This window comes from Musca domestica, unplaced genomic scaffold (assembly GCF_030504385.1).
Source record: "Musca domestica strain aabys unplaced genomic scaffold, Musca_domestica.polishedcontigs.V.1.1 12, whole genome shotgun sequence".
Lineage (NCBI taxonomy): Eukaryota > Metazoa > Arthropoda > Insecta > Diptera > Muscidae > Musca > Musca domestica.
Genome location: NW_026712155.1, coordinates 4863965 through 4888541, shown reverse-complemented (window position 1 = coordinate 4888541; position 24577 = coordinate 4863965). Strand labels below are relative to the sequence as shown.

At 36.3% G+C, this 24577-nt stretch overlaps 1 protein-coding gene across 7 annotated transcripts in view; it reads right to left on the bottom strand.

Annotated features, from left to right (window-relative positions):
- LOC101891306 (transforming acidic coiled-coil-containing protein 1) overlaps positions 1–24577 on the bottom strand; it is a 72249-nt gene that overhangs the window by 18608 nt on the left and 29064 nt on the right. For 5 of the 7 annotated variants that reach the window (XM_011296151.3, XM_059118110.1, XM_020038438.2 and 2 more), the window contains exons 2-5: positions 22877–23147; positions 22734–22799; positions 20999–21064; positions 18882–20933 (exon numbers count right to left, since the gene is read on the bottom strand). In XM_011296151.3, coding sequence (XP_011294453.1) covers positions 18882–20933; positions 20999–21064; positions 22734–22799; positions 22877–23147 — 2455 coding nt within the window. Of the gene's footprint in view, positions 1–4405; positions 4640–18881; positions 20934–20998; positions 21065–22733; positions 22800–22876; positions 23148–24577 lie in introns of those variants that run through there. The other 2 variants (XM_011296150.3, XM_059118112.1) reach the window with 2 other exon arrangements.

Here is a 24577-nt window from a genome sequence, read left to right as displayed (position 1 = left end):
TAATGAACTTCATTTTATGGTGCATTTTTTTGTTTATTTATTTTCTACCAAAAATTTTATTTTATTAACAAAACAATAAACATTTTTTGGATTTTTTTCTGTTAAATATTTTTAATTTTGGATAGCACATATACCTAATTGTTATGAATTTCTCTTGGGGGGAAGAAAGAAGGCGGGTTTTTGTTATTTACTCAAAAGATTTATTAAATCCCCAAGCATTTTGTTTTTGTTGTTGTTCTTTTACGTATGACATCATTGTCTAGTTTTGTCTTTTTTTTTGCGAATAATTTTTATATGCGAATGATGGCAGTAAGTTTGTCCACACGCCGCCGTCTTTGTGTAGCGGTGCGTGGAAGTAATAAAAAAAGGGAAGACATCAAATGCGGGTTGAGCAACATTCGTAGGGTTGCGGCGGGTGGTAAAGTCGTGGCGATATTCCATTGTGTGGATGAATGAATGAATGTTGGCTTGGTGGTTGTTTTGCGGGAAAGTGGATTTGTGATGGTGGTCTTAAAAATAAATAAGACAACTAATTTGTCAAATTTTTAATTTCAAACAAATATTTCATGGGCTATGAATGTATGGAAAAACAACAAATGCAAAATGGATGACGAAATCTATTAAAAAGGGAACATTTGAATGCTTTTTGATAGAAAAAATGTAAAACCTACCAGACCTACGAAAATATATTAACCATCAAGTAGTGAAGACGTTCCTTGGGAAGACGAAAGGATTAGATTTTTTCAATGACTAATTTTCAAAATTGTTTGCTAGCTTTACTAAGAATATCAAAAGCAAAACAAATTCTCTTATTTTTAAGAAACACCTCCATTTATATATTTATATCTATAAAACTGTGGTTTTCATACAATTTTAGATTTATGTAAAATCCATTTATTATAAAATGCGATTGCTAGACCAATGCCCTCTAAACCACAATATTTTTTTAGAAAAATTGATTTATTTTTTTTAGCATTGCAGATCTATTAATGTGAGGATGTGGATTATAACTGAACTTCATCATGGCAAGAATTGATTTTTGAAAATTATTTTTAAATACTTAATCATTTTGCAGACTAATTAGCAACGAATTCTATTAATAACCGTGTGCTGATATATCGAAAACAAAGCGGAAATATTTCTTGACAAGCAAATGCATTTTATTTATAGATGTTCTAGAACCAATGTTTATTCTGCTTTTTTGATACCCAATTTTCAGCAGCAGTGATTATTAATTAGACAGAATACAATTTTGAAAGAAATAGAAAATGATGGGTGATATGTCCTTAACCAAAATGGTATATTGCTTTTCAAACCCCTCAAGACTCAAATATAATCTAATCAGACCGATTTTTTTAAACATTTATTAAGAATTAAAACAAGAAGCAAAAACGAGGTTAAGTTCGACCTGAAAACTTGACTTGTAACCAAACCGACTGTCCTAAAAATACTAGCTAGTTATATTTTTTGTGAGGAGGAGTTGATATAGCCATAATGAATAACGTACAGCTAAATTGATAGGAAATTGGCGCCGGGGGCCATACCAAAAGTGTATCCAATTTGAAAAAAATAGGGCAGTTTAATTCTCTAATGAGAGGTGGAAATGTTAATTATAGTTGATTTAACTTAAAATTGGAAGCGGCTCCTTTAATATACCAAAAATCTTGAGGACTGGTATGTGGGGCTGGCTATTCCCAACTAGGACCTACACTGGATTTTTTTGCCAAGGAGTAAATTTACTCACCAAGAACTTACAATGCCAAATTACGGCTGATTTGGTAGGAAATCGGTAAATCAGGCGGGACTAGTATCAAAAAGTACACCTACATTAAATATTTTATGCAAGGAGTAAATCTATAAAAGCCACTGCACAATGGACCACATTATATTTTTCTGTCCAACGTCTCTATATCTCAATATTACATTTCAGAATAAACATAGTACAAATTTGGAAAACGGTTCCATGTCTCAATCCAAGACACCAACAGAGATCTCAATATCAAATTTTAAGATTCTAGCTTTTTCCTTCACCCAATACCAAATATAGTACCATTTTGTACTTTTCGTTTAACTATAGTACACATTTCCGAAACCACCTCCATATGTCAAGCCTACACGGGAAAAGCGACGATACCAAATTTCAGATTTAAGCACCATCTGTTAATCCAATACCAAATTGTATCAAAAAAGTACTATTTAGTACTTTTCGTGCACTTGGAATACCCATTTCCAAAACCAATTCTTTATCACAAACCTACCACCAACGGGGAACCAACACCAAAAATTTGAAATTCCACTTCCATCTGTTCACCCTAAACCTGTCTGTTCCAAATTAAGTACTATTTACGGCAGATTCGCACACTTAGTACATATTTTCAAGACCACCTTCATATATCAAAAATAGTTTCCAACTTTGATATTCATATCAAATTTCAAGTTTTTATCTATGTCCGTTCAAATGGTAACATTTTAGAAGTTTAGTACCATTTTTGAACATTTCGTAACCTTAAAGTTCGAATTGCCAAAAACCCTTTGGTACATTTATTCTGCACTCCATCGGTGATTTTCATTCCCCTTCAGCTACCCCATTCTTTTTATTTAAAGTCTTCAATTTTTTGTACATTTTAGTACTTTTCGTCCCTCTTTGTACGAATTTCCAACTTTGTACGAAGGCCCAACCTTCGATGGATTTACCACTGCAAAATCGGTTGAGATTTAGATATAGGTCTCATACATTTTTATATAACAACAAAAATAATCATTTGTCTAAACAAAAAGGGAGCCTATACGTTTTAGTTCCGGCTCCAATAAATGGTATTTAGTACAAGAGAACAGATACAGCCTGGGAATGCTTTTGTCAAATTTGGTAGAAATCGAATCTTCCATCAGACTTGAAATGTAAACAATCACAGTTGGTATAATTTACTTGACACAAATCCCCACTAGAAACATATATCTGCTACGGGAAGCTGTACAAACTTTTCAGAGTAGGAAATCATATGGACGGTTTCAGACTTGTCTCTTCTTTCCATACTGGTTATTTAGGACTTGGAACAAAAACTCTCTATTTTAAGTAGACCGTTTTTGTTTCTATCTGAAAAGAGGGTAGAAGTCTTTTAATCAGATTTTCAGAAAAATAATTCAGATGCAATATCCAACCACCCTTTTTTCCATTACGAATACCATATCCCAGCATTGTTAAAAAGAAATTCCCTCATACAAAGCAGCCTCTAGTTATGAGAGGAAAATACACAATAATAAGATAGGTAGCAAAACAAAAATATAACATTTGAGAATGGGCCACGAAGAGGAGATAGGTAAAAGAGTAAACAAAAAATACATAATCAAAGAAAGAATAGAATAGTGTGTATTTTGCTATAAAACACATTAAGAAAAGAGGTGGAAAAATTCTTAAGATTTTTCAAGTTTCAACACATTTGTTTTTTCTTTTCTTCATTTGCAATCTAAACATGGATGTCGTGGTATTAAAACTTTTATGAATCATGTTTTCATTCGAAGTGCAATTGCCTTTGTTGTTATTTTTGTTTGTTTGCCTTTGACACGCACATTACACTGAAGAGTATAAAGATACTCGATTCTCTCAATTTTATTTCTCATGTAATGAGGTTTGATTTTCATGTCACACACACACACTTCTCTATCGTTGTTGTTGCTGTTGTTTCTTTTTTGTATTACAAGAAGTTATTTTTTCCTTTCTTCTTTAATCAAATCGCCCACTTTAGTTTTTATTTTTCCTCGCGGTTGTTGTTGTTATTTAATTGAGATGAAAAGAAGCTACAACTTTCCGGGGAAAAAGATTAGTTTGAAATTTTAATCACAAAACATCAGCGGCCGAAAGACAAAAACACACACGCACATATACATTATCGTTCACTTTAAGAAAAGAGAAGCTTGGTGGTTCTTCTTCCGTAAGACTTCTATTTTTTGTTGATTTATTTTCCTTAATTTTTCCATAATACAAGAGAGATAAACTCATATGTGTGGCGAGCGAACGAGCCAGAGGAGAGCACACCAAGAAAAGTGGATTGGAGCAATACACACACATATAAACACCGAGGCAAACATAGCCATGCATACGTCACATAGATTTTGGGGGCCCCGACCGAGGAAGAGAAAGGGGAGTGGAGCAGTAGACTGCTGATGAAGATTAAAGTGTCACGACGACGTTGCGATTGTATGACGAGTTTTGTTGTAGTCACATTGAAAAAAAAAGACTGCTGGAATATTTTTTTTCCTTTACACAACAACGACGACGATACACCTGCATTAAATTTCTCAAATAATTTTTTGATTTTGGGTGCAAACTATGCATTTTTAATTCACAAAACCACAAACAATTGTAAAATAAACATTTTGTAATTATTTTCTAAATTGGTAAAATTACATTTCTTGAGGATTTCGAGACACTTTTTCTCTTTTTTTCTTGGTAAAGCACAAAAAGAAGAAATAGAAACGCACCACGGCGACGACGACGTCGAGACAACGGCCGTATGACAATTTTACTGCGACAACAAAAATTTACGAGCCAAACGATGACCACGAAAGTTGAAACTAACTAAAGTACAACGACGACGACGACTATTCTCGCGTTGATTCAATTCTCCAACCAATACTCCAAAAGCAGAAAATAGCCAGCCAACTAAATGGCTGGCAACAAACAGTCACTCATTCAGTATTGCATGACTATGAAATAAAGGGAACAAGAAGAAGAAGATTATCAGACAGAGCGAGAGAGCAATCAGCCACTGGAGTCGTTCAATGTTGGCAATTGCTCTGTTGTGCCCTGCTCTCAGAGAATTGGGGGGAGCAGCCCAATGACACCACCACGACTACGACTGCTGGCTGGCAATCCATCCACTCAATGCAACATTGCTGTGCGCATGGAAACAGAAACTCGGCACAAGAGAAACCCTTTCCACAACACGTCACAAAAGAGAAACGAAGAACTTGTTTCTTTTACCGTGCCCACACATCTTCCACCATACATCCACAGTCCATCCATCAATTATTTTATGTTTGGAGATGGAGGCCGTGACTAAGGTCGTACGTATAGTTATTTCATGTCATATTGGTGTTGTTGCTTTCACAAGACTGACGGTGGTGGTGGTTTCGTTTGTGTCGTTAAGAGATGTTTACATCTCTCTGAGAATAGGAAAACAAAAGAGAAAATCTCCGACACAATGCGCCAAAGTATGGGTTTTGTTTATTTTTGGAGACTATGGGGATGGACGGACGGACGGAATGTGTTGGAGAATATTTGCTTGCATTGCCAACAATGGCAACGGACTGACAAGCCCCAAAAAGAAACAGGGTTGCATATTGCCGTAGAAAAAGAGCAATAAATATATACATTATTTCGTTCAGTTTTTTTAAAAGACAGTAAAAATAGTGAATGAAAATTATGGCAAGGCAATTTTTTGAAAATAATAATATGTTTCTCGAGGAGCAAGAATCTACCACTTTTAACACTGACAACAGGTCTGTACGACAATTTATCTACTAAAAATTAGTGCCTTATCCGTCGATATTATTTGAGATGCACTTGGCGCTTTGATAAGGTTGGCATATTATGTGAAAAAAGTCCTTGAAAGAGAACTGTAACGAGCGACATCTATATTTTGCGGGCCTAGATATTAAAAAAAATAACATACTTTCATGCGAAAAAAATTTAGCAGTATTTGGATTCTAGCGTACCTTTAGAGGTTCTTTGAATTAAAAATAAACAACTTAATATACTTATCATATCAATGTGGTAAACGTATGTTATATAATATACTTTATATAGAATACCTTTTCTTTAATGGTTAAATATAGTTGTTAACACTGAAAAGTATGCTATAAAAATGCTAACATATAACTTTTAGAGAAAATGTAAACGGGTGTAAACATACGCCAAATTCAGGCTACTAATTTCGCTTAACTGTTTATGGGTTCAACGATAAGTAAAAAAAAGTATACTTTCAGGCAAAATGTATATAATATCGTGAAATTTAACACGAGGGTCAGTCTTGGTGCATAGGCGTGTAATAAGGCTGGTAATTGTACTAAAAGGGAACGAAATGTACTAAAATGTACTTATAATTGAATACTGTGTATTGAAGAGACTGAATGAGTTAGATTTCTGAAATTTGGAATGAAAACCACTGATGGATTGCAGGATAGATGCACCAAAGGGTTTTTTTGAAAATAGAACTTTAAGATTACGAAAAGTCCTAAACTAAACTACTAAACTTCCAAAATGGTATCATTTTGGTATTATGTGAACGGATAGAGCTAAAAATTTGAAAACTGGTATGTGAATCAAGGTAGAAAATTAAGTTTGATATATGAAAGTGTGTACTAAGTGTGCGAACTGTACTAAATGGTACGAAATTTCGAAATATGGGCGTTTCGGTTGAACGGATGAAGCTGGCATTTTGAAATTTTGTATTGAGGTCCCTGTTGGTGATAGGTTTGTGATAAAAAAGGTTGTTTTGGAAATGTGTACTAAAAGTGCATTAAAAGTACTAAATAGTAAGAAAGTACTAAATAGTATTATATTTAGTACAATTTTATATTGGATGAACAGATAGAGGTTAAAATCTAAAATTTGGTATTAGGATCGCCATTCATGTGTAGCCTGGACATATGGAGGTGATTTCGAAAAGTACTGAATGGTACTAAATTTGATATTGCGGAAGGGATAGGGCTGGAATTTTCTTTTGGAATTTAGAAATGAAATATGGAGGTGGTTTTGGAAATGTGTACTACACTACAAGTGCACGAAAAGTACTAAATAGTACTAATAGTACTAATTGGTACCATTTGGTATTGGACGAAGAGATAGTGCTTAAAATCTGAAATTTGGTATTAGGGTAACTGCTTATATGTAGCCTGGGCATATGTAGGTGGTTTTGGGAAATGTGTACTATAATTGTACGAAAAGTCCTAAATGGTACTTAATTTGGTATTGGATAAAGCGATAGAGACATAGAGGCTCACGAGGCCACTGGGCCACTGCGACGCGGGTTTCGCTTCCTTACTTTTCGAAGCTTTCTGCTGATGTTGCTGTTTTCTTTCGTCCACTTCCTTGACGTCGGGCTACACTACCAGTATCACTGTAACGAGCGATGGGACGAGACATAAAAGATTTATTCACATTTAAATGCTGGAGTGCTCTAACGAAAGCCACTTGTGGTTTTTCAGCCAAATATAAAGAAATCACACTCCTTAAAATGCTTTTGTATGCTTGTAAACAATATAATGAGCTGTCAGTGTAATAATTTTAACAGCTGTCGGACGAGTGACTTAGAAATGACAGCAGTCTGAAGTTGGTTGCAGTTTTTTCATCTCACCCTGTACGTATTTTTCTTAGAATATGTAAATTTAAATAAGAAGCTTTCAGATCGGAATTTTGGGTTTTCCTTTTTTTAAAATTTGGTTTTTTCAGAGCTTATTTCTTTGATTTCTGATTTCGGCTATCTATTCTAATGGAAGTCTTAATTAGACAATTATATATTGACTAAAGATGAAAATATTTTTACAAAATACGTCAGCATACGTTTTCAAATAAATTTAAATTATAAATATATATTTCAATCTATCGCGTGTTAATAATTTTCAATTATGAAAACGAGGTTGGCGTGACATGTCATGTGCTGTGAACGACAGTAGTGGAATTTCGCATGTTTCAATCTTTCCATCAAACGTCACAATGTCTTGGCAGCTCCATGCATGCATGGGCTTTACTTTTTGAAACAAATTAATAGCACTAAAGTAATTTTAGGAAAGGGTAAATTGGTATATATTTAATAGAATAAATATGACATAATTCGGCGTATAACCAATTGAATATGGTCAATCCTAATCCAATTATTCATATTTCTTTGGATACATAAATTGTTACTCAATCATAAAATTGATACAACTCCAAACTTAAGCACCAATAATAGAATTAAAACTGATATTTTAAATTCAATCAAAGGTATCGATGAACTTTCTGCTTGAGTAATGTTTGAAAATTTCACAGCTGAGTTCACTTTGTAACAACAACAATAACATTGCTTTTGAAAATTCTTATTGTAAATTTATCCTACTTCTACTTCTTCAATCGTTTACGCGCAGTGGAAAAATCGTTGAGCATTTAATAGATCATGGATAAATGTTATGTTTGCTACAAGAACATACACTCACACATATCTACAAACATACACACGTATTTTGTCTGGGGGAAAATGTTTGTAATGTAAAATAAATGAAATCAAAATAAAGTTTCCCCCTCTATTTTATTTTTGTTTTGATATATCAAAGGTCTGTTGGATTTTTTTACAAAAAGACAACAACGCTTTTTGGCCATTAAAATTGGCAGTGCCCTTACTTTTCCAAAAAAATAAAGGATACCAAAATATTGAACAATGTAACCCACCCATCCACCTTAATATTGAAATTTAATATATTACCTTACATGCAAATACGTATGGCCTCAGTGGATTTTGGATGTAAAGTGGGGGGAAAAACTTTGGGGACATTAGGTCAAGCGAGGATATGTCACTATATGGAACAGAGGTATGTGTTCGAAAATAAATAAATAAACGGATAAATAAACAAATAATAAACAACGTTTTTTTCTGAAAAAAATGCGAATTTTAGTAAAAAAAACATTAAGTTCGGCCGGGTCGAATTTTTAATACCCTCCACCTTTGGGTAAATAAAACATTTTTATATAAAAGTACCTGTAACGTAAAGTACTATTTGGATAATGCTGTTACAAAACGTGGGTGAGGCCGTTATATTCCAAAACGGGAACCTCTATAGGCAATTTTATACTTGAAGGATTGTGATGTACCACATCTTCTCAAATACCAAATTTTAAAAAATTGCATGTAAATGTGACTAGGATTATCAAAATTCCGGGTTTCGGCGCGGTATAGGGAAACATGGACCTGAATATTCAATATTCTGCCACCGAAGCTAGAGTCCATTATGAACTACAAAAGCTATTTTTGGACAAATACCGAATATCGGGAGGTACGCTTATATGTGAGCTATGTCAAACGTGAATCTATACATACAATGTTTCCCCTACCAATATCCAAATTTTAGACAAATCCGTGGAAAAATGTGGCAAAAATCATAAAAAATACCGAATATCAGGAGGTACCATTATATGGCGGCTATTCCAAAACGTGGACCGATATATTTCATTTTAAAAACCAAGCATCCTACCAACACAATAAAAATAGTTGTGCCCAATTTTGAAGGTCTACGTCAAATAATGAGAGCTTTATCGTGATTTCAACAGACAGGCGGACATCGTTATATCGACTTAGAATTTTATGCCAATTATGAACATATACAAGGTGAGATAAAAAAACTGCAACAATGTCAAACGCCATAATTTTTACATTTTTTTTTAATTTTAATGAATGAAAGCCAAAAATATCGGAAATAGCTACAAATTTTAGAATACATTTAGATTTGTTCGAATTGGTGACCTTTGGCACTAATTATGGCCTTCAAACTTCCAACGAAACCGTCATATGCTGTCCGAATCGCGGTATTTTGGCCCATTCCCGGCGAAGCGCTTGCTTGAATGGATCGACATTTTGGTATTTTTTAGTGCCAATCTTGCTTTCCAAAATACTCTAGACACAATAGCTTAACGGATTGGTATCCGGAGATTTTGGTGGCTCTTTTGAGTCTATTTTGTTTCTGTTGCGGTGTAAGTTCTTGCACTTTGTGGAATTTCAATGGCTTTACCCCGAGCTCATTTTTCAATATTTCCCGAATGGAATATTGCGATATGTTCAGCTCACGAGCTATTTTTCAGCCAGTGCGACGCGGGTTTCGATCAAGTCGCTTCTTTACTTTTCGAACCATTTTTGCTGATGTGGCTGTTTTCTTCCGTTGCAGTTTTTTCATCTTCCCTTTCCCAAGATTTTTCTGGGCATAAAAGACTTTCTTTCATTTTAGAAATAAAATTTTCATTTTTGATTATTGTTAAAATATTTTCTAAAACCAACAGCTACCTAAATTTTGTTTTTACCTCCCCACACATTTACCACTCACTGTAAATACTGCAATGCGGTCACCACTGGCATTAGCCATTACATATTTGGTAATGCAAAAAACAACAAAGCAAACAAACAACAACTACCATCAATAATATTGGCGGGTGTGGAGGTGGGGGGAGCTTTGTTGGAAGCACATTGCAAAAAAGCCTCCTTTAGGCGGAATGTTTACCATAGATGTTCATTCGCTAACAAACACACACACATTCCCGGTGCAGTAAGACAACAACAATAATAAATTATATTCAACCCCAATACCCAAATTCAAATCATAAATGTAAAGAACAAAAAAAGAAATATGTTTTCATAGGGTATCGCTTACAACAACAATACTGATTATGATTATGAAAGAAAAAGGGAGCAGCAGCCTATTTTTGTTTTCCTACAGCTGTGGAGAGTGCAGTGACTTCCAAGCGATGGTTTCTTTTGTTAAAAAGGAAATGGATAAATGAAAAATGGGATTTTAAAGTGAACTCAGAAAGCAGTGAGTTTCTTATTTCTATGGTATTTTGTGCGGCTTGAATTAATTAAATCAAAAACAAGTAAAAATAAAGTTAAATTTGGCCGGGTCAAACTTATGTTACCAGGGCCTATCAAAAAATCAGACAAGTGGTAAGTATATGAGAAAAAGATAATGACAGAAATCAATCCATGTGTTCCTCTTTGATATATCCCTAAAAGTTGAAAATGTGGTTAGGACATTGGTTGGTTTAAGAATGCGCAGCTGCAGGAGGGTCGGCAACTGCTACACTCGGAGACCTTTGGTCCGTCCATTGTGTTCATCCTAGAAGAATAAAGTTGTTGTTGACAGGAGAGATAGAGAAAGATGAGGAATGGCTTATAGAGAGAAGTGCATTAAGCTGGGTGGTCTGCTTAGACAGGGAATGTTTTTGGCAAACTTTCAGATGATAATGTTTGTAAAGAACATAAGATTTTCCATCTCCCAATTGCCAAATAGACTTTGTCTCTTGTTGGATGACATGGGACATCTGCAAAATCTATCTCTTCTAAATCTTCACATAGTCTACAATGGTCAGGAAAACTATTACTCCATCTTAGGGTCGGATATCTGATGCTGCAGAGGCCAGGCAGTAGGTATACCGCGATTCTTGGATCACACCTACTAAGTGAAAGAAGGGAGCTTTATTTTCCTATCGGGATTACCTTCCAGATGGCCTTAGATACCTTACAACCGGTCTCTAAATGCCAGCTTCTTCGATGAGAAAATGTTTGAAGCAGCTGGCATAATAGATTTCTGTTGGTTTAACAGTTTCTTCAATCTTTAGATTAACCGACTGGGAACCTCCTGGAGCTAATTCATCAGCCACCTCATTCTCCACTGTGTTAAAATGTCATGTAACTTAAGAGAGCTTAGTGCAACCACGCATTTCAATGAGGGCGTTCTTTCAGTCATGAGTGGCTCTCGATTTAGAGCCCGACTAACGACATATACAGGGTGAGATGAAAAAACTGCAACCAACTTCAGACTGCTATCACTTCTAAGCCACTCGCCCGACAGCTGTTAAAATTATTCCAGTGACAGCTCGTTATATTATTTACATGCGAAGAAAATCATTTTGGTGAGAATTGTCCAGAAAAAAAGTTATTCGTGACGGAATTCAAGCGTGATAGTGTGATTTCTTTATATTTGGCTGGAAAACCACAAGTGGCTATCGTTAGAGCCCTCCAGTATTTAAATGTGAATAAATCTGTTGTGTCTCGTACCATCGCTCGTTATCGTGATGCTGGTAGTGTTGCCCGACATGTGTCAAGAAGTGGAAAATATTCTGTAGGGTGTATTAAAACCTCGGGCACGAAAACATTTTGAGCCATCTAAAAATGGTTACAAATTGAGGTTCCTCGCTTCATTTCCAGCGCACAATGGCCACCAAAATCTCCGGATACCAATCCGTTGGACTATTGTGTCGGTAGTATTTTGGAAAGCAAGGTTAGCACTAAAAAATACCAAAGTTTCAATCGCCTCAAGCAAGCGCTTCGCCGGGAATGGACCAAAATACCGCAGAGCAACATTCGGTCAGCGTGTGACGGTTTCATTGGCGTTTGACTTTGTTGCAGTTTTTTTATCTCCCTTGTATTGAAGATATTCGGCAACTAGTTAATGTCCTCTGATAACTCGAAAGGCGCGTTTGAATTTAACAAATTCCTTAAACTGTTCTAATTGTTCTAAGGGTCGTTTTCCGATAAACGATCGAATGGAGCATTTCCATTATTTCAATCCGAGGTCGATGGAAAACAATGTGGTCCCATTGACTCTTTGTGTGTGCCTTGGTGTATCCATGTTGATGATTCCCATGCAAGCATGTGCAGCCCATTTTCCAAGGTAAGCTATTTCTTATTTGGAACACCTACAAATTAATTTAGTTCATGTCTTAATCCATGGTGGCAATGTGACAGCAGACAAGTTATACCACCTTCCATCTCCATTCAAGTCCATAAAAAACCCACATATCTACACATGTAGAAGAACGGTAACATTCTCAGTCGCCTGTATTGTTAAATAGACATCAGAGAAACCGCGCAAACACACACACACACTAACTAACCCTACCAGAGATTATTTATCCAATCCATGTAAAAGAAATAATTGCATTGTGGTTGTCTGTCTAGTTTTAAGTTGTTGTTGTTGTTGTTGTCGTCGTCAGCTAGACAGTTTGCTTTGACTGTCTGCCTTGTCTGTCTTTTATCCCCCAGTTACTGCTGATTGTAAGAGCGCTCATAATAAACACCCACTTTTTTCTGCCGTTTTTTTTTAATTCAAAATAGCGCGTGCTATATTTGTTGTTGTTGTTGTCGTTATTATTCCAGGGTGCGATTGCAATTTTCCTGACAACGTGTTTGAAACTTTTATTTGTTGTCTTTTTGAATTTGAATGGAGGAAGGAGTTCCTTTGCATAAACACATTTCAAAACAATAACAAACCAGTGACGCCAGAAATGGAATGCCGGTTATTGTTGAGACGAGAGGAGCAATCTATTTTTGCGATACGCAGTGTTAATGAAAACAAAAAAATCTCGAAATCGAATTTTGATCCCTAGAAAAAAAGACTTCTTTGGCAGAATCGATTTGGATGACTCGGGGAAGGTAGAATGGGATTCTGTTTTTGTAAAACCCAGTACCAGAAATCTGAAAGATTTTTATAATCTCTTATAAATTTTATGTAAAATTACCCTGCGACTTCTTATCCCGACCCTCGTAGCAAAATATACTTTTTATAAATCTATTTTTAAACTTCTTTGTTTTCTATCTCTAGATCATATTGCAGACCTTGAGGAGTGAAAGAATGCCAAAGCAATATGGTGCAATAAATATAACACCACCAACAGCAAAAAGCAAGTCCATGGTACTGTCTTCCTGTTTGGGGTTATCCATTCTAGCTGTTTTACAAACAATGTATGTCTGTGTGGTAATAACAATAAACATTTTCGCCTTCGTTGGTGGCAATTAGAGTTGGAAAGGTATTCAATGGGAAACCGGGTTTGAATATTGCCTGCATTGAAGCTAAACAATGGTGGATGAATTAATGATCCTTAAAGTTGGATAAATGATCTATGAAAGTGGATAAATTATCACAAAAGTTGGAAAATAAATAATACATAAACAATTTACACGATTGTAGAAAAATTGCCCAACATGACCAATTTATTGTTTATATCAATCCCTGAGCAGACTGGACAAAGATGAAATTGGGAAACCGGCCTGAGGGTATTCAGAAATATCGGGCAAAATCATCTTGCTGGGAAATTACAATGATGGCCAGACATGGATACCAGTAGAATATACTATGTAAAGATGAGAAGAAACTAGAAATGTTTGAACCCCTGCTTTGTAGTTGGCAGATACATAGTAGATCTTCAAAAAGTCCCTCATCGAAGAAGCCAGAAGAAGATGACACTTGGACACCGGTTGTAAGGTATCTAAGTCCATCTGGCCGGCAATCTCGAAATTACAAAGATGACCAGGCATGGATTGCAAGGTATCAATTAAGCTGAGTTTAATCTCAAATTTCGCAGAAAAAATTAGAACAAAGACTCACAGCGGGTTTGATTTCTAACTTCAAAATTGGACACCAGTGGAATATACTATGTAAAGATGAGAAGGAACCAGAGACGTTTGAACACTAGCTTTGTAGTTGGCCCAAACACAACATCACCTTTTCGGCAGAAACATAGCAAATCTTCAAAAAGTCTCCCATAGAAGAAGCCGAAAAACGGCACTTGGAAACCGGTTGCAAAGTATCTAAGATCATCTGGCCGGCAATCTCGAAAAGAAAAACAAGCTTCCTCCTATTATTTCGGAGGTCTGATCTAGGAATCGCGGTAGACAAACGGACTGGCCACTACAGTATCAGATATCTGACATAAACATGAAATAATAGTGTTCCTGACTACTGTAGACTATGTGAAGATGTAGAAGAGGTAGAGTCGATTAAACCCGTACTATTTGGGACGTTCTCTAACGTTCTTCTCAGACATAGATCCCAACATTATTTTCAACCAAACCAAAGATATGGGATATATAACTAAAGTCATGTGCATTTGCTGATCGGGTCCTTGAAATGGATTAAATCCAAACAAAATTGTCGTATTTGGGGCTCGGAAAACTCAACAGTTATTATGGATAAGCCTCCTCCTTCGAAAATGTGACTGATTGGTTCAGTTTCCACATCCTCAAGGATGGAGCTTACTTGGTCGTATCAATAGTTAGGTGAATGGAAAGCCCTGACTATCTAACGTAATCATAAGACTATCATTCGAAATCATAAAAAACATATTTTATTACTTCCCTATTTCATTATTTGTAAGACCTACTCTCCTCATCTTCACTCAAAGCTCTCTCTCTCACTCTCTCTCCATTATAAAATTTTCTCTATATAACATAGAATAAACACAATGGACCTCAGAGAGGAGCCATTGCGATCAAAGGCAACACTGTGTCCCTAAACCTTGATACGAGGAATCTTTTCACCTTTTCCTCTTTTTTTCTCTTATAAAGACTAGTTAGACTACCGCGATAAACACAATGGACAAGAGAGAAGATGCTATTCGGCAGATATGGGATATATAACTCAAGCCCCCCGATCATCAACAATGTCGTGTTTTTTTGATAAGAACTAACTCCATAATTTCGCTGACTCTAAAAATCATAGTGGGTTTGATTACAGGCCATTTTATGGTTAGAAACTTGAGACGGTTTACCATTCGCTTTGTCGATGTCTTGCAGCAAGAGTCTGGTTCGCTGTTTTTTTTTTATTAAATTTTTTGATTATTCCATTGTTGTCAGATATTTGAAATCTCATAGAGTATTCGGTTTAAGTGCAGCACAAAAAGAAAACAACAACAATAAACCCTTTATTGTCCAACAACTTCCATCCACATTGGATCAGTGACATTTGAACTTGAATTTTACAATGAAGCGGGGATCCTGATGACTTTTCACAAGCAGCAGTAACTGCCACATGGATTCACAATACGACAACAACAACAATAACAACACTTACACTTCATTTGCATTTTTATGAGAAATGTTACAACGTCACGTAATAGAATGAACTAAATGTACACGATACGGTGCTGTAAGTTGTTCTTGCCAGAACATGATTCTAAAAAGGTATATACAAACAAACATACCTACGATATAGGTATACATTTACATAAGTGAGAAGAAGAAGAAGGAAAAAAGCGTGGCACTCCATGAACAACTGAGGCCAACAGCAGGCGGTATTGGTGTTATGAAGGCTGCATTCAGCTTTTGTTAGACTGCATTTCCAATGGCGAGGATAATAAGCAATGGGGGAAAGTGGCAAAACACACAAAAATACTAGCCAAACTTAAAGCAAGATATGAGTTTATAATCCCAAAGATATTGAATTCATGTTCTATTGGGGAAATTTGTTTATTTTATGCCCCCTTATGTTTTTTTCTGTTTAAACTTTAGTTGTCGAGGTCATTACACTCCATGTGGAGTGGGGCATTGGCCAAACAGAGAGAGAGAGACAATAAAGTAAATCGGAAACAAAATGATTTTCCCCAAGAACAAAAGACATATGTTATGTGTATGGGTATGTCTGTCTGTCTGTTCATTCCCGCCGAGTGTCAACAGAACTGCATTGTAATGTTTACAATCAATTTGTCTTCTTCTATCTGTGTCACATGAAGAGTTTAGGCAAACACAACAAACCTACATTGAGCATTCGAGTTGCCTACAAAACACAAACGTCACATACATTGATCCCTATTTGATGTGGATAGCAGCAGCAGCAGCGGCAGCGGCACATTAAATACTCGTTATGTGTGACGTCATAGATGAAGTTTAAATTGTTGTGTTACAAAAAGAAACCCCCTTCCTATTTTGTTTCTAGGGCTGTTTCATGAAAGAATTTCCTTTTGTCATTGAATTGTGTGGCCAGGTCCATTTCCACTTCAGTTATTTTTTTTTTAATTAATGATCAACATGAGGGTCTTTCGATGTTTTTGTTGGGTATTTATGGTGACATAATCAGCTTTATTTTTTTAAGAGATTATTTCAATTGAATGACTGCGCACAATACAAATCAATTGGTTTTAAATTTCTTAAAAGCAAAAGTATGTTAACAAGATAGAAGAAATCAGTTGCTTTTTTACCTCATTTTTTTACTAATAATATTGCGAAGTTCGGAATTTATTAAAAATGTTGGACCCCTATGGGGTAGATGCTGGAAGATATGGGCTGATGCTGACGATTTTTACTTGATCTAATTTTATAGAAATATAGTGAGATGCGTGGTTTGATGAAAATCTCCCACTAATTTCTATTTTTATGAGAGTAGAATTTTTTAACATTTTAATCCGCTTGAGGATGATTAATATACAGGGTTTTCCAATAAAAGATTTGCACGTCGTTCAGGTACAATTTTATTTCTGTAGCCTTAAATGTTGACGACTGACTGTCCATTCTTCCTAGTTATTTGAAATATGTCATTCCACTGTGTATATGGCAGAATTGGGCCTTGAGGCTTTTAAAGTTAATCTAACACAAGAACCCTAATCCCCCGATCATCAAACAACGTCGTGTCTTTGCTGATCTTAAAATTCATGAAATTTATCCGGAATTCTTTCACATTGGGCCCTGCGGGAATATGCAAAATCATTACACATCATCATTACATCATTACATCTGGTGCTCTAAAACCCCAAGAGTTATTATTGAGAAGCCTTCCAATTCTCAACGTGTGACTGTTCGGTGAGGTATATGAACGGCGGAAACATTAGACCCTCTTAAAAAAATAAGGATGGATCAACAATTCCGTAAATTGGACTATAGTGACATAATTAATGATTCCTTATATCCGGAGTTGGCTGGAATTGATCTAAACAACTTCGCCACACAATTTGAGGACGGTGAGAATACTACCATCCGACCAAGTTTATAACGTGTGTATGGACGCCTGTCGTACAAGGAATTTCGAAACAAGAAGTCGAAACCACGTAGAGCAAAACATTGCGTTCCCCAAGTTGGGGTGAAATTTTCGAAATTTCTTAACCACAGATTGCATTGAGATCGGATAAGTTTTTTGATGACATATGTGTAAGACTGACCACATATCTCGATGAGCTTGCCGCCTTCTTTCAAGCGAGGAATATGAAAATATCCGTCACTACGTTAACGTTTATACATACACTGTTTAGTACGTGGGAAGATGAGAACACAGCTAAATGTACGTCTCGAGAGACTTTTAATTCCGTTTAAAAACTCCCTAAGATCTTAGGCGTCACATTCCGGTGCATCTTCAAGTCGTAAAGAACAATGTCCGTTAGGCACTAACACGCAGCACTTGTGGCGCAGACAAGGAGACCTTGATGACCTCTTGTAACACGAAAGGCCAATCTATAGTGCTTCGCAGTAGCAGAATATCCAGACCTGCCAAAAATGCTACCTTGTTAACAGAAAAAGGGTGACTTCACATGACACTATTGGACAATCTATATGAGAAACAGAACCTACTTGGGTATCAACATGGAAGTCATCCAAACAATCAAAGCTCCTCAGCACAGGCGTATCAGGAAGGACTTGCACGACCTAGAAAGGAAAGTCCAACGCTAGAATACTGATGCAGTCAACCGATGCCATTAAGAATTACAGCATGAAGTAGTCCCACTTATTTATTGCAGCTGAGGAACGACGGGTGCCTAGACGAATAGGGTATAATTGGCCCAAATACGATTTGGGCGGTGCAGCCGTCTTAATTCGAATTGAGAGCCAATTGATGAAGATGTGCAAAACGCTTGCCCAGCGTATGATACATAGCCACACACTACGCTGCACCTCTTTAGTTGCTCTGTCCGACCTATCCAACTCAATACTGGACATTTTTTGGCTACAGCGTCTGAAGGTAGCCGAATTTTTAAATTTGGAGTTAGAACCTGATTGAGAGAAATCGGTGCGTAACATGCCTTTTTGGTACAACTCGGAGTGTCCAACGGACATCACTAGATTGACCCCGATTGAGACTTATATTGTCTTAAATTACCCCAAAAATTTACCTATTTATTGAGATCCATAGCAAATATGAGTTCTTAAAGATTATTCATAGCTAGAAAAAAACATTTGGATTATTCCTTTAAACCATCTAGTTATAATGATGATGCTTTTAATTACAAAACCAATTGATAAACAATTTCTCCCCTTAACACAAATTGATGATTGCACAGAAGATTAATAACTCAATATCAAAAAAACCCGAATGAATACCTTATAAACACAAAACATGTAAAATGATTTAAACGTTAAAGAAAAAGGTGCGATTTTACTTACGATTACTATTGCCTTGGAACTCATCATCGGGTATCTGTTGACCCAAACTTTTATTTTGGGCTGATGTTGTGGGTGAGCTTTGATCGAAGGCCGAGAAACCCGATGTGTTGGTCAAAGTTGTAGAGGTAGCCGAGACAGCGGTGAACACTTCTTCCATGGGAGAAGGTGTTGACTTTTCATAATAAATATCTTTTTCATCTTTCATTTTGATGTTGGATTGTTCCTTTTCGGAGAGTACTTCTGCGTGAATGGATGGACGCTTTTGTATGAAATTTAGGGATTCGGAACTTTGATTAGCAATGAACTTGTTCTTCATACTAGCAGCGGGTAATGGTGGTGATTGTGAACGATTTTGCATTGTGGGTAGGGGTGGAGAATTGGATATTTTTTGCATAGTAGGCAAGGGCGGTGAATTGGCCAGGGCTTGATTTTGCAAAGCACGAGCTTGTAATGTAGGCAGGGAAGGTGATTGTGATCGAGTTTCATTGAATGCAGATGTCATCGCTTTGGTGACATCCAAAGCTGGAGAGTTGGATCTCGCCTCAATTGCCATTGTGGCATTTTGGGGCAAATTATCATCAACATCCATGGGTGCATAACTTGTGTCCATTGGTGTTGGCTCTTCACTGGATATATTAAATGTGCGCCTTGTCTTTGCCTCCTCCGTTTTGTTGGATTGTTCTGAAACATCATTAAGACAAAAAGTACGTCTAGTATTTTCCGATTTTTCTTTTGTAGGGAATGTAGTACCCAATTGTGGTGGAACTTCCTCGCCTTGTACATTGAAGGTTAAACGTTTGTTTTCTGCCGGCACATTATTAGAAGATTCATCCATATTAAATGTGAGACGCTTATTCTCTTCACGAACGGGCAGAACACTAGCCTGATCCACACCAAAAGTACGACGATTTGTATTCTTCCCTGGTGGTGCTGGGTGCACAAATGTTCCATTCATATCACCATTTCCACTAGCATCTTCACAGGCCTTACTTTCCAGGTTTGCTGTGTAGTCAGACTTCTCCAAAAACGTTGGTTTTGGAGAATCTATTTTTAATTTTGGAGACTGGGGGAAGGAGCTGTCACTTGTCGTTTTTTTAATGGGAAACGATGGCGAATTGGGGGCCGAGGATTTAAGGCTGCCCGTAGAAGTACTTAGAGATGTAGTTACATTTAATTTGGATGTTGGACTTTTGCATGAGACACTACTGGAGTTGCTGGTGTTCATAACATTAATGGTCAAATTCTTTTGATCCATGGAATTAGATGCTGTCGATTCTTTGGTAGTATCAAGATTTTCTTTTTCTCCAGCCTCCACTGTCGCACCACTTTCATTGTTGACTGTTGATATAACACATTCGGAACTCAATGTTTTGGATTTATTCAAAGGTAGTTCAATACTTTTATTCAAAGAAATATCATGATTGGATTTCTCCATTTCCAAATGTTGGACGACGTCTTTTGGTTTGTTTGGAATATTGGCTGGATTTATGACAAAGGTCATTTTTGAAGATTCCGTTGGCTTGGCAATGGAACCAATTATTTTTATTTCTACCTCCTCCTCCTTGTTCTCCGCTTTAGCTTCCATTTTGCTTGCAATTGGCTGGGTTGGTCCCTCCAGGTTTTGCAATATATTCTCGGCATGTTGTATGGCCTTTTCCACGTTTTCAATATTTTGGGCGGAATTTTGTATCATTTCCATGGTGGCATTCATATCCACATCCATGGGTTCCTCCTCATAGTCAAGTGAGGCAGGAATTTCTTGTTGTGGATGTGAGGCAATAGCTTCTTCGATAGCATGTGTTTGATAACCTCCTACATCCATTGTTGCATCTGCATCACCATCATCCAGCAAGGCACTTTCATAACATTCACCATCTCCAACTTCCACTGTGGTATTCAATGCAGGCTGTTCAGCGAATGTTGTGGCCAAGGGATCTCTATCTTCTACGCCATTTCCATCCTGACAATCGGCAAATGTCTCATTTGCCGATGACATGGAAGTGTTATCCCCTTCATTTGGCAATGAAAGGCGTACCTTTTTTGTTTGTAATTCTGTGAAGATGGTCAAAATGTATGTTTTTATTATTTGCAATTTTGGAAAGGAGAGAAAATGTTACCTTTTGCTTTCAGACTAGCTGTCAATGTTGGTATAAAACATTCTTCGAATGTTACATTGTATTGATCTATGAAAAATGCATAAGAAATAATTTGTCAAAAAGAAGCCTTTCGCTGCAATAATTTTGAAAAATCAAAGTTGTGTACCAATTACTAATCATGCTTTAGAAAAAGGGGGTTCATGTGCTTATACTGCAAAGCATTGAGTTGCCAATGCAAAAGCAGCATTCTATATAGTAAGCTATTTTTATGTTCTATATGATATCCCTAAGTTATGTGAAAAAAAGTAAGCTGGCTGAGGATGTAAGGATGAGGATGAGGATGGCCCCCACTTTGAAGTCCTGGCCCTTATGTTGCAGTGACCTACCATATGCTATTAGAGACTAGATCTACCACCTCTGGCCAATTCATTTGCTGATTCATTGCCTAATTGCCGAAGGTAGCTTTGTCCAAGCTTGCCACCATACTAGTCCCCCATAAATTAGTATTGGCCGAACAACTGATTCGTAAAACCATTTTATTATATGTGGCTTAATCCGATAGATTCAAACAAAAATGGCTAGATGAGAGGTGATGTAATGACCCTAAGAAAATCTGGTCTATAATCTCCGAGAAGAGAACAAGATCACTCATCTCCATGGAGGAATATGACCTAAAACTTGTGGTGGGTATCATGACGGTAACCAACACAGACCTTGCAGTATTTTTATACCCTCCACCATTCTATGGAGGGTATATTAACTTTGTCATTCCGTTTGTAACTCCTCGAAATATTCATAATAGACCCTACAAAGTATATATATTCTAGATCAGTGTAAAATTCTAAAACGATCTAGCCATGCCGTCTGTCTGTCTGTTGCAATCACGATATTTATCTATCACGATATAGAAGGCTTGAATTGAGATAGAAGGCTAAAATTTTGCATATATGAATAGTTTACCCGTAGGCAGGTTAAGTTCGTAAATGGGCCATGTCGGTCCACGTTTTCGTATAGCCCCCATATAATGGTACCTCCCGATATTCGGTATTTTCATGATTTTTGCGACATTATTTACCGGAATTATTTAAAATTTCTTATTTGAAGTTCGTAACGGGTACTGCAGCCTATGAAAACAATTTTTATATGTAGGTCCAGGTTAATGTTCGCATTGGGCACATGACAAAAAAAATTTCGTATGCAGGTCCACGTCTTCGTAAAGTCCCCATACAACGGTTTTCATTTAAGTGGTAGTTTTCGGGATTTCTTTTTTAAATTTCCTTCGAAATAGTGGAGGGTATTAAAAGTGCGGCTTAGATGATTTCTTACTTGTTTTAATTAGAAAGAAGATTAAAGTGGCTAAAGACGAAAAGATGATTTTTTTAGTCGTGGATTGCCATTTTCTTTAACTAACAGATCTCCGAGAACCCTAGGACGACCTCGTACAACGCGTCTACTGAATTTCGAAAAATCTTGTTAGCCAGATATGTATTTATTATACTTTATTTATTTGATATTTGATCATTTCCAAAATGCCGTCTGGTTTAAATTAAATCCAGCTGGACGAATTATGTCCTTCTAATTATAGTAATAATTAAGTGTTATTTATTCGGTATAGTAATTGTTAGGAGTTGACCAGTCGTCTTGTTATATACCAGGTTTAATAACTTTTTTGTTAATAACCATCAACATTTCGCGACCCCCATGATTAGTAACAGGTACATAAGTTACATTATGAGAAATTCAATAATCTACTTACCTTCAATATTAGGATTTAAATCTCCTGGTAATTCTGGTATTTTTGCCTCATCGAATTCCGTTAGACCTGTGTTGGAGAGCAGTTAAATATGTCAATTTAGTAAATTATTAAAAGACCAATTTGCCGCAGACAAAACAACATACCCACAAACTTATTTGATGATTTATTAGCAGCAACGCCCGATGTATTTTGCGATTCCATTGCGGCTGTCTGTTGTTGGTGGTCATCAAAGAGACCAGTTGCCAAATCTGGATCGACATGAAATTTATGCAAAGTTGAATTGGCCTCAAAGACGGCAGGCGATGTAGCAGCTGGACCAGCAGCTGTCGTTTGTTGTGGGGCTCCATTGTTGGTGGGAGTTTTTGGTGTGGTTTTAGAGTTGTTCAATGAGTTCTTTGAGGATAGGGGGCTGTGCTGTAAATACAAAGGGGAGAATATTTGTAAATATTGTTATTTAAGGTTTAAATAAAGAGGTATTTATAGTGGTTTCGGCAATTGTTTATGTATTAATATTGGCAAAATTTCGTTTTAAAATACAAAATAAATTCCTTTAAAACGAAAAATATTTCTCTTGTGAATCTCTTGGTTTGCATGTTGTTGTGGTGGGTTAAATCCGTTTATATTTAATATATTCAAAATCAATGTCATGTTCAGATATGCTTGCATGTTTGTTGTAGTTTATCCACCGTCTGGTAAAGAAAATCTTTTTTTCTTTCTCTTCAAACAACTAAATTTTCACAAATGAAAATGGAAAAAGGCAAACTTATCATCGTTGGTCCCTCCCGACTTCGACTTGGTGGTGCAGCATGGCCATGCAAACGAACGAACCAACTTTTTACAAAAAAAAAAAAAAAAATCTTAACGGCACGTAAATGCACATCAAATCACAAACATATATAATATACCCCCCAGAGGAACGAACAAACGTATGTACGGTACGGTACATATTAAGCAAATTATTTTTTTCTTTACAAATTTTGTTGTTAATTTTGCAAACATGACAAAACTAGAAATGCCACGATAAAGCAAATAAAATGTGGCTCTGCAACAGACCATTTCACAACGGATTGCTTTTCTGCCTAATAATCATGGGAATGTATTTGGACGTTGAAAAAAAGGGTTCATCTCATCGCGTCATGCAATCAGAATAAAATTAGATGACAAATTCTCAGAGGCACAACATGGGCCAACTACAGATTAATAAATTTATTTGAAATACATTCAACATTATATTATTAATTATATGTGACGTTGATTATTTTAGCAGCAAATGTTTTGTGGTGCCGTTATGAATAATGCGATTGCATTTGCAGTCGTTTCGTCCATAAACAAAAGGGATATTGTGGAAAGGTTTCAAGAAGAAGTGATAGAGATAATAGGGAAAGGTGCAAAATTTGAGGAAATACAATGAAATTAAAATAAATACTTTTTATAGTCAGGGATATTTTCAATTTTTTAGACATTCTTTACACCCGATGTTTTTATCCACATATGTACTTGACAGGGACGTATAGACTCGTAAGAAACGAGTATAGTATAGCGGCCTATACTGACGGTTCTAAGAAGGAATGTGGGACTAGTGCTGGTGTCTTCTGTGATAACCTTAGCATTAAAAATCCTATTCCCGATTGTAGGGGATTTCAGGCAGAAACCTTTGCGGCTAAAAAATCAAACAGGAACTGTGAAGATGACGGTCCGGCGACTATACAGGTTGAGATAAAAAAAAAACTGCAACAAAGTCGCAAAAATGTTTACATTTTTTTAAATTTTATTGAATGAAAACGAAAAACGTCGGAAATAGAATCAAATTTTAGAATGAGTTTAGATTTGTTCGAATTGGTCAC